Here is an 11,145-nt window from a genome sequence, read left to right as displayed (position 1 = left end):
CCCTCCCGCCCGCCGCCCGCTGTCCCTTACGATTGGCTCCGCCTCCCAGCCGCGCGACTCGTTATTGGTCAGCGGGCCCTTCTGTCTGCTCGCGTTCCCGTTCCCGCCTCAGTGGCCGCCTGACGAGAGGTGTCTGGCGGTTCGAGTTGTCCTCGCGCGCGATGTGCGGCGGGAGCGGGGCCTGGTGCCTCGGGGCGGCGGTACCTGTGTGGGGAGCGCAGGGGGACAGCCGGCACCGCGTCCCGTCAGGGTGGAGACGTCCGTCCCGCTCCTGGGCGGGAGCTCGTTGGGCTGCGCCAGGTCGGTGCGTGTTGCTCCACGGAGGAGGAAGAAACTGCTCATGAATTGCCTTTCCTACAGCTCCGTGCCTCGGTGTTGTGCTTTAAGTTACCCCCCTGGGTCAAGCAATTCGTGTTTTAAGGATAGATCTCTGAGGAGGCGTAAGCTACGTACAGGTTGTTAATGATGTATATTTAATTTAAACTGACTTAAAATCATAAACATACGCTGTGCCGAAGCAGGCTGTGCGCTCATTCTCGCTCTGAAAGCTCTGACAAAACCACAACCCAGTCGTGCCGGCCGTTCGCAGTTGCACGCGGGCTCAGCTCTGAAGCTGCTGGCTTTCACTTCTGCGTTTCAGAGCAGCTGGAGGTGCCCGTTGGAAGGGAGCGGCTGTGCCGTCCGGTGCCCGGTGTGCGGCCCGCTGAAGCTGTGCCCGATGGCCCAGGGGAGCGAAGCGCTCACTGCTGTGCTGTGCTGTCCTGTCAGAAAGCCCTCACTTTGTGTTCTATCAGGTCACGTTTTGCTTTTAAAAACATAAAGACAAGATCTTTACGATATTAAAAAGTATTAAACTGCAAGCAATTGATGTTGCTAGGGTTTTTTTGTTTGTTGTTTGGTTGGGGTTTTTTTCTTCTTTTTTTCCCCATAGGGAGCAGTGAATAAATGTCACTGCTAGAACTCAGTTCAGTGGTTCTTTTACCAGCTCATCTGATGACTCATGTGGCTGAGGCAAACCACACTGCTAACTTCCTTATGTACCTATCAAATGAGAGAAATACAGAGTTATCTTACCAGGTTTAAAGGCTGAGGCTTGTATCTTCTTGTTTGATCTTTTGCTTGCTGAGCTTTAACCGAATCTGTAAGTACGAGCAGGCAATGGCAGTGTTGGCTCATGACCTACATACATGTGCACAACTTTCTGGTTTTCATATCAGTTAACTTCTGACCAATTTCTAACAGCGGTCTTCTGTAAGAATTGCTCTCTGTTTCATAATATATATTAGTGTCATTCCCTTAGTAGAACTCAGAAAGGTAGTAAGAGACTTCAAACAATTATTTCTAGTTACCTTTGCATTTTTACAGCTGTGAATGACAGAAAAGGCACATTTATTTAGCTCCTATAGAATGAGAAAAACAGCCCTTAAGAAACTGAAACTTTTGCAGATATGGAACAGATTGCCCAGTGAGGTTGTGAAAGCCTCCTGACTGGAGGTGTTCAAGGGGCTTTGAGCAACCTAGTCTAGAGGGAAGTGTCCCTGCCTATAGCAGGGTTGGAACTCAATAATATTAAAAATCCCTTCCAACTCAAACCATTCTGTGATTCTGTATCTAAACAAAATGGTAACAGACAAGTTTTTAACATGTAAAAATGTGCTTTGGTATCTCAATTGGCACGTAGCATGATGTTTCTTGTTTCTGTTGATCTTGATATTTCAGTTTAATGAATCAGTTCATTTTAGTAGCAAGAGAGAGCCCTTTCTAGTTGTTCTGTAGTGTACCAGAGCTTCTTCTATTTCATAGTTAGGTTTCTAAATAGGTCCCTTAAATGGAAACAATCAATAATGCCTTAGTAGCCTTGTACATTCAGATATTTGTAAAAATATGCAGAAGGCATTTAGAAGTTTTATTTGGGATATATATTTGGCTGCAGTGGAGGAGATTGGATAGCAATGAACTGAGGAATCCGTAAGAATCCACTAATGAGCATGTTTTCAGTGTTATGCTTCTATCAGAATTGTAAACTTTCTCAGTGTGTATGACTCTTCCTTTTTCTCTGTAAGTGTGGAGAACTAATACTTGGCACTGTATAAACAGGGAAAAGAGCAGCCAACAGCTCTTTTAAGGATTTCAGATGTGTCCCTAATGGAGAGAACTTTGGCTCTGCTGCGGAGTGGAATTAGCTGCCTGGATCAGGTAGGCTTTATTTGCATGTTACAGGTTAACAAGCATACTGTTCCTTCTGATATCCTTGGATTTACCTTGAATTTATGTTGTGTTCACTTAATCGCCCTAGATCAAAGTAGCTTTCACTTAACTAAGGAATAGCTAACTGCTTTCAGTTGTGCTTTGAAAAAAATGATGTTGAAGGTATTAAGGTATTCTTGCAAAAAAAAAAAAAAAAGAAACTCCCCCCCAAAAAAACCTTCACAGTTTTGTAGTTGGCTTTGAATATAATCTCTGTAATTAATGTTCAAAACATATTTGAAAGGTCGATCTGTGCAGCAAAATGTCTAAGGTGGTGATATACTGCTACACTTGGGTAAAAGAGCTGTGGGAAAGGTGAGATGAAAGGCAATTTTCTGTGTGATAAGTAATCAAGAAAGATTACGTGTGCTGTTCATAGTGTTCCAAAAGGCTGAAAATACAGCACAGGCTGTTGTGAAAGCTAACCTGACAGCGGAGTTGCAGTGGGTGGTGTGGTATGTGGTTATGGGTGGTAGTGGCAATACTTAGCATCCACTCGAGGGACGAACCCTGCTGTCCCTAGGCAAAGAACTGGTGGTTTAAGATCTGCAAAGGATATGAATTTTCTGCTTCATCAAGTGTGAATTCTATTAGAAGATTGTTTTGGAATATTTAAGGAACAGTGATTTCTTCTGTGACTGATTTTTGTCACCCAGGGTTTTCACTGTAAAGTTTCTTATCCTGCTCTCATTGTTCCTACAAACGTATTTAGGCAAAACTGTTCATATGGGTTACAAGGGAAGAACTGCTTGTTTGTAATGGACTAGGATAATGAGATAAAATTTTTGAATGAAGAATCAAGCTTGAATTATACTTGCAGTGTGAATTCCAGGAAGTGGAATCCAAATCTTTGCTATCAAATTCTGCTGCTTTAGAATCATAAAATGGCTTGAGTTGAGTTTAAAACTAATTACGTTTTCTGCTCTATCGAGAATTTGTTTTTATCCTCATTTCTGTGTAAAAAGCTTTGTTGACCTTTTTTTTTTTTGCTTATGACAAATTGCTTTCTTCTACAGCTTAGCAATCTTCTTTTTAAAGAAATATAACCCCATTTGGTTGTTAGATCTTCACCCAGTCTTTCCAGTAGATTTACCTCTGTTTCATTTTGGTGTTAATACAAACTCGTTACTTTTAGAATAAATTCTCTTTTCATGTGAAATTTTTATGAACAGTTGTATGGATTTACACTAGCACTGTAAGGGTCCCTTAGGTGTGTGGTGTTTCATTTTCACTGAATTCCTCAAATTAGGACGCACTGTGAGCAGTTACCCTGGGAGCTTCTGAATTGGTACTTCCAGTTCCTTTGTGGAGTTGCAGCCATGCACGATTTCAAAGCAGTGTTGGTGTGTTTGTTACTGCGCTGCAGTCTCCAGGTCTGATTTGAGCAAATTAATGTAATTATTTTAAGTTTCCTATTCAGATAACGTTGTTGAACAAATGTAGCAGCTGAGCAAACATAAACACCAGATGGCAGTATTTGATTAGTTTCTGACCTCTGCCTGTCAAATCCATTTCTTGTTTTTTGACTTATTTTATTAAACCTATGTTTGAGAGCGACTAAGGTCTTTTTCCTGGAAAGTCCTTAAGATAAACAAAGAAATAAACCCTGAACGAATGAGAACCTCCAACTGGGAGCTAAAAGCAAACTACTCTGAAGGGTTTTCTTTTTTGTCCTCCACAATCTCAGAGACCAAAACAAGTTAAAGCTACTTGGTTAATGTAATGGTTTGTTTTGTGGAGGAGTGTGCTTCCTCAGTGCTACTTCTACCTCCAGGTACCTTTTGTGGCAGTTCTTGGTAGTTTCCTGAAGAGATCATGCTTATGAAGGCAGTTAGCAGTTTGGGACTTGATTTATACGGTAATCTGACTGTAAACCATGTAGTTTCAGTAAATCTAATTGATATTCATTATGGTGAAATGAATATTTTCTGAAATGTTTTTGTGTAAGTTCTTTTATAAAATTAAAAAAAAACAAAAAACACTGACACACACAATATGTATACATAGATAGTGGTCTGTATTTGGAAACCAAATACATTTACACTCATTAAGAGGTTTTTTTTTATTATTCAAGTCCACATTTGTTTCTGAATTCAAGACACTGTCTATCAGTGATTGTGCTTCAAACCTCCTTAGGATAGAGAAATTGGTAAGTGGCACCAAATTCATTACAGGATTTGTATTGATTTCTTTTTGACTCATATTTTGGGGGCTTTTTCTTCTTAAAGTTGGTGTTCCATCTAGAAACTGTAGAGGCAGAAAACTGATTTATCAATTGCTTGGGATACAAGAGCCTTAGCTTTATCTCTTCAGCAGCCTCTCAACTTGGTGTGTTGTCAAAAGTCTGCAGTCAAGACAAGAAGCTCCTATGAGTCCTATGGGCCTTGTTACTCTTCCTCGATGCTGACACGATCAGAAGGCATGTCAGTAGCCAGTGAGCTTCTTATACAGCTTTGTATGATTTTTCTTCTGTGTCTATACTTCATAGATGCTGAGGCTGCCAAATGGTGGTTGGAGCTCAGCTCGCAGGTGGTCACTGTTTATTCTGCTGCCCCTTCAGCATATATTGACATGTTGATAAGGAGTCTTGGTAGGATCACTTCTTGAATCACTGCTGAGTCAGTCCAGTAAGTCAGTGTCATGCAGTCGAATGTCATTCTGACATAAAATAATGTATGATTCTGTTTTTCACACTAGAATCTCCCTCAACTCTGCACCACCAGTTCCATGCTGTGCCGTTTCCCTACAAGTTATCCTGCTCTATTATTCCTAAAGATTTGACTTGGGCAGTTTACAAATGAAGAGTATCTGTACTTTATTTTCTGTGTTTTTCTTTGTATAACTTGTTAACCATGAGAATATGACTGATTACACAGAATAAACTACTCTCAGTAAATGGTAAAACAAGAACAAAAGGGTGAGATTTTTCCTCTGAAAGGGTACGATCCTACATCACATGCTCCAAAGTTATATTTTAGAGGGGTAAAATTTGCTTTCTGAAAGAAAAATATTGCTTGCATTTTTGTATTTATCACATAGCTGTATCTAAAATACGAAAAGAGGTTTTCATAAATGAGAAATTGTTATTGACCATGTGTAAATGGCCAATAGTTGAGTTTGAAAATGTTACAGCCGATGCTTTCTTTATAGTGAGTGAAATCAGTCATCTTTTCAAACCTTGAACTTCAGAAGAAATGGTTTAAATCCTTTATCTCCATTACACATGATTTTTGGTCATTTTAAGTATGTGCTCTGTGGAATAATTTGTTGGTTATAAACCCACTTACAGGAAAGAAAAACACCTAGCAGATCAAGGGTGTTAAAACCTGTACGTTCAAGTGTGTGGCTAATATTACTTCAAGTTTTGTTTTTATTTTTTATAGTGTGATCAGGAAATTTCACATACTGTATCCTTCAAAAAAGCTGTGACAAAGCTATTTTAATAAGAAAAATGAATGTATGAATTATTTAAAATAGTTGGTGCAACTGTTACTGCTAACTAATCCAGGCACTTGGAAGGCAATTACACTGAGCTTTGACAACATTGCCAACCCACTGCACAGCGCCTTATGCCAAAAGCTATTGTTGTTTTATTGACCACGTTCACCATTACATATGCATATGAAAAAACAGAGGCATTTTCATTGGGATTAGCCTAATAGCATTAAGAGATTATTTTTTTAAATTTCCTTGGAAGGAAATTCACTTAAATGAGATTACTTATTACTTGACTGGTTTCCTATCGTGCTGCTATGTTTGGGTAAGTGGAGTCCATTAGAGTATAAAGTTTTTTTAAAAAAACTGATTTTATACATTAATGATTTCAAATAAAAGAGAAGTCCTATATTTGTGCATAGCTTCTTTTGAGAAAGTTAAGTCGATGTTCTGGTTAGGAGAGATAACACTTCTTGTCCCTCTTGGTGGCCCCCCTAGTGTCACCATTAGTTGCTAATTACTTGCAAACAAATAAACAATTAACTCCTCGTGCCTCTTGGTGGGAGAGTTTTCATTGACATGCTAAAACTTTCTAATAAAAGATTTAATTAATGACGTTGCAAATCCAACCCCCTTGTCAACATAGCTATAAGGAGGACTTCTGGAGAAATGCAAGTACAGTGTATGTGCTGTGCTGGCTGAAGGTGAAACCATGGCAAGTACATCGCTGTGTGCAGCTAATCCATCAGCATCTCAGAATCTTCAGAAGGTGTCTGGTTTTGTAGAAAATAAAACCACACAGTGCTCATTTTCCATCGAAAGTATTTTAGGATTGGAGCAGAAGAAGGATGGCATTGCAGCTGTGAAACCTCACAGACCGTGGATGGATGCATGCACCAACTTGGGTAAGCCAGCAGTCTGTTTTGTAACCTCTCAAGCTTTTACTCCTTTTAAAAAAATATACAGTCATGTTTCTACTGAAAATCAGTGAAATGAAGTTCACGTTTGCTTGCTTTTTCCAGTTTTAGGTGATGACAGTAATACCCATCTGCAAATCCCTGTTGTTTCCTATGAAAATTCATTATTTCACGCTAACAGTAATCCAGTGCAAGAGGAAAAAGTTTTGAAATGTGACAAATATTTTTCAGTCACTGAAAGGCTATCTTTCAAACGAGAATTGAGCTGGTACAGGGGTAGAAGACCGAGAACTGCTTTCACTAGAAACCAGGTATGGATTTTCTTACTATCTGATGAATCGGTAACAATGTAGTTTAGAAAAAGTTGGCAGGAGCCTCTAAGAGCTGACTAATTCAGTATTGTGTACCTCTCTGTAGAAAAATGTAATTAAGCACTTGTGTAAATTTGGTTATGTTGCTAACTTCAGCGGACTGGTGTTTCTGCATGAAATCAGAACTGCCCAAGCACAATTCAGAGGTCTCCTATAAAACAAACTAAAATGGTATTTTTAACTCTTCTAAAGGTAGTGACAATCACTCAGTGAGTGTATTTTAATTTCCTCAGATTGAAGTCTTGGAAAATGTTTTTAAAATGAACTCCTACCCTGGCATTGATATTAGAGAAGAATTAGCTCGCAAGCTAGATTTAGATGAAGACAGGATCCAGGTAATTGAATTTTTACTTGAAAATATCCATATTTCCTTCCATATGTACTCTCTGTCAATGTAAATAGGTAAATTATCAGTAGTAGCAATAATTTTGATGTCAGCATAGAATAATGTGCATTTCTACATGTGGTATGAAGTGATTCATGAAATGGATGCCGTTAAATTCCTTCTGAAATCTTAAGCCTTTTCCCATGGCATTGATGAGACATTTGTCACAGTAAAATTTCTGCAGTTTCTGCTTTATTAACCTCCAATCTTTTGCTCCTAGGTTCTAAAATCACGTTTATTATGCTTGGCAACACAGTTTAAAACATAATTTGAAGTCAATACTGAAATAATTTGTATGAAAATATGTTTGTGTTTTGGGAATGGTAGGAGAGCATACGTGCATTAAACCAGTGTTTGAGACAATGCCATTCATCTGGCCAAAAGCAAAATCAACTCAGGGCTTTAATTACTGATTTCTAACAACTCATATGTGATAAGCATACAATAAGAATTAGAATGTGGGCCTTTCCTTGATATTTATTATGCTTTTGATGCCATTCATGTTTGGCTTAACGGGAAGCTTGATGTTGCAGTTCATCAAGCAGTTGAAGTAACACCTGAAGACTTGTGTGTGAATTCCAGATGTTCAGGAATGCCAGGGTCTGACTGAGTGTCACCAAAGTTGATATTAGTTTGTGTTTTCGTGAGTGAAGCTGCTCTTCATTCTCCAGTGAAGCTGAGGGCATTATTTTCTTAGTCTTAATTTGTGCAGGTCATCAACTGAAAATTCTGACTGTCTGTTATACTTCCAAATTACTGACAAAATACTGTAGGGTTGTGTGAATACTTTTGCATTTCAAAGCCCGCTCTGTTTACAGGGCTGTGTTTCTGAAAAACATGCCTTTTTATTTCCATTTTAGATCTGGTTCCAGAACCGTCGTGCAAAACTGAAGAGATCACACCGAGAATCGCAATTTCTTATGGTGAAAAATAATTTCACCTCCAGCCTGCTAGAGTAGGAGGAAGGATGGTTTGCCTTTATAGTACTCTAACAGGACTTGAAGAATTACTGGCATTGTCATTATTTGTATTAAACAATGATCATATATTAATTATGATTTTATCCCTAGATTTGAAAGATTATGATATTTCACTCAAATAAACTGTAAATATGTGAAGTATTATAAACTAATTTTTGTGGAGAAAGTGAACTTTTCCTATATATTTTAATAAATATGTTCAGAAAAGTTTAGATATTTTTTGCAATTAAAAAGTGAACCGTAAGTTCTGAGTTGCATAAGATTTTCAGCTCCTGTGAATTACTTCAGGCTTCACTGAAGGCAACTAAACTTCCTACTTTTAAAGTCTATAATTCTTAACATGCAAAATAGTTTTTGATACATTAAACAGATTAGCTATTTAAATTCTAATGAACAGTTTTTAAGAAGAGTATGACCTCATTTTCTCTCTCCATGAAAATAAAGAGACTGGTATTAAAATAGTTTCAATTTGAACAATTGTTTCATTAAAAGAAGCTTAAAATTGTAATCTTTTTAATATATTTTAATTCATTTCTGTTTAGAATATTATTTGTCTACTTGTCTATTTAGTGCTTCAATTCAGATATCTCCTCTCTTCTCAGTGTGAACCAGACATAAGGCCATACTGAGTCTTGCTGCATGGCTGACATGAATAATTCAGAATTTTATTCTGAAGCAAAACTATATCTGTAATAATCAAAGAACTGAACTGAATTATTTCATCTCGTGCAAAGAAAATGGTTTTAATATACAAGATGGAAAAGCAAGAAAGTACTGTAGGGCAAAGCTTTAAAAATTTATAAATCTTAAACTAACAATTTGTTCTTGAAGTAATGTCTAGCTACTGAGCTTACGTACCAGTTATGTATTCTGGTGTTGGATTCCAGATTTCTTGAGGAAACAGATATTTTGTATTTTGATATTCACTGGAGAGAAAACTGAAGCCCAAGTCTTCAAGCTCTGTCACCAGGCTGATGCAGGCTCTGGCACTTGGTTTCTATTAGAATCACTTACAAGGACATGAAGGAAGAATGCCACTGTCAATATAGGTTAAATGTAGTAACAAACAAACAAAAGGCAGTGAGGGAAACATGGAAAAAACTGTATAAGTTCTTCTACTGTTCTAGTTGTCCAAATGCACTTAGGTTAGTGCTCCAGGTTGGTGTTAAAACTTTAAAGACCTGTCTTAACTGCTTCCAGACCATACTTGATCACTACACCCCTTCCTAACTTGTGCTCTCCTCTTCCTTTAGCTTAAGATCTTCCTTAGAAATCCATTCTACTTTTCAGTTTCAGTAGTTTTGAATGTTTGCAAGGAATTTCAAAGTGCAGTTAGCTTAGGATTTTACCAGATACATCATACCTGTTATGTCATTAAAAGCAAACAAAATACAACTCTATGGGCTTATTGCCTTCATTTTTATAGAAGCCCAGAAATCTCAAATTGCTTGATTTTACTTCTTGAAAACCTATTTCAGTGTGGAAATAAGAAACTTTTACCTAATATTGAAATGTTAACTATTTGTGCTTTGAATTTAGGAAGTAACATTAGCATTTAATATTACTAACTGAACTTCTATTTCTCTTAAGCATTTTTGGATAGAGCATTTTAAATGGCACCAAATCTATTAGAAATAGTTCTAGAGAAAGAAGTTTGATTCAGATGCAGACCTGTTCTGAGCTAAAGACGATATTGGAAATGCGAGAGTTCTGTTTTGTTTTTCTCTTCACCTCAAGACATGTAGTACCTGTAGCTTAACTTTAGTGCAAGTAATTTGAAACTATTGTTTACCTTTCTGCTGGAAACAAGGTCTCCAACAGCAACAGATTAGACTAATCTGTACAGACCAATGCCTAAGAACCTTACTCTATTATCTGGCAAATACCTAAATGCACCTAATGTCTGTTATAATGGAACTTGTCTCAAGTGACGGAAGTCTGACAAAGCAATTTAAGAGGAGTGGAATAATAGCAGCAGCAGCTCTGGTATCCAGCTCTCAATTAGCAAATGTTACTAGAGGGATGGCTTGCTCTGTACCTGGAGTTCTACATAGCATTGTGAGGAGCAAAAGTCAGATAACGTTTGTGTTATTTCTTTAATCTTGGCTTAGATTGTTCTTCCTGAAGTAAATACATCAACAATTTAAGGAAGAACCTTTAACTTCACTTATATGCCTATTTTGACCAGCTTGGGTCTAAACTGTGGCAAAGACTTTCTTGTATATGGTTAAATTTCTTTTCTATCTTAAAATATTATTCTGTACTTCATAGTACTTGCCAATCTTCCTGATAATATGCAGCTTTCTGAATGACCTCAGTAGTACATGTAATATTGTTAGCTATCTGAGCACAGCTGGTCCTGGTAAGAATAGTGGATGAGACTGTCACAAGTGCATGTTGAAATCTGGTCCCATTTCTGTTTTGTATACTTTGTCTTGTGATGCTTCTGCTTATCTACTTTTCAGAACCATGATCGGAAAAACCTCAGTCATCTTTTTTCCTCATTTGACTTCAAGTTTGCGAAGCCAAAACCTCCTTTTCTTCTTCCAACCATTTTGCATTGGCTCAAGAGCTCATTTGACCCTGTGACCTTGAGATGAGTTCTTACGTTTACAAAGACAGTGAAAACATCCAGCAAGAAAGTTGGCTTGTGGTAAGGCTTCCCTGTTTTAGTATTGGCAAGCTGTGATGTCAGCATTCGTCAACAGCTGTAATTTAGGTTAGTGATAAATTGATGAGGCTCTCCTAGAACTGATTGTAACGGTACTTAAACATGCTAGTAGTGCTTTCCTGAAACGGGGTCCTGTGCC

At 37.9% G+C, this 11,145-nt stretch overlaps 1 protein-coding gene across 9 annotated transcripts in view; it reads left to right on the top strand.

The window, feature by feature from the left end:
- The window catches only part of HESX1 (HESX homeobox 1), a 9,391-nt gene extending 594 nt beyond the window's left edge, over positions 1-8,797 (top strand). The window contains exons 1-6 of one of the 9 annotated variants that reach the window (XM_031555557.1): positions 44-300; positions 641-794; positions 2,098-6,587; positions 6,705-6,910; positions 7,204-7,305; positions 8,216-8,797. In XM_031555557.1, the coding sequence (XP_031411417.1) occupies positions 6,395-6,587; positions 6,705-6,910; positions 7,204-7,305; positions 8,216-8,314 (600 nt within the window). In that variant the 5' untranslated portion in view covers positions 44-300; positions 641-794; positions 2,098-6,394 and the 3' untranslated portion in view covers positions 8,315-8,797. Of the gene's footprint in view, positions 1-43; positions 795-2,097; positions 6,588-6,704; positions 6,911-7,203; positions 7,306-8,215 lie in introns of those variants that run through there. The other 8 variants (XM_031555558.1, XM_010718492.3, XM_019620093.2 and 5 more) reach the window with 8 other exon arrangements.
- Positions 8,798-11,145: the final 2,348 nt, after the last annotated feature.

This window comes from Meleagris gallopavo, chromosome 14 (assembly GCF_000146605.3).
Source record: "Meleagris gallopavo isolate NT-WF06-2002-E0010 breed Aviagen turkey brand Nicholas breeding stock chromosome 14, Turkey_5.1, whole genome shotgun sequence".
In the NCBI taxonomy this organism is placed as follows: Eukaryota; Metazoa; Chordata; class Aves; order Galliformes; family Phasianidae; genus Meleagris; species Meleagris gallopavo.
The sequence above is the reverse complement of the archived record's forward strand: the minus strand, read 5'-3'. Positions and strand labels throughout refer to the sequence as shown.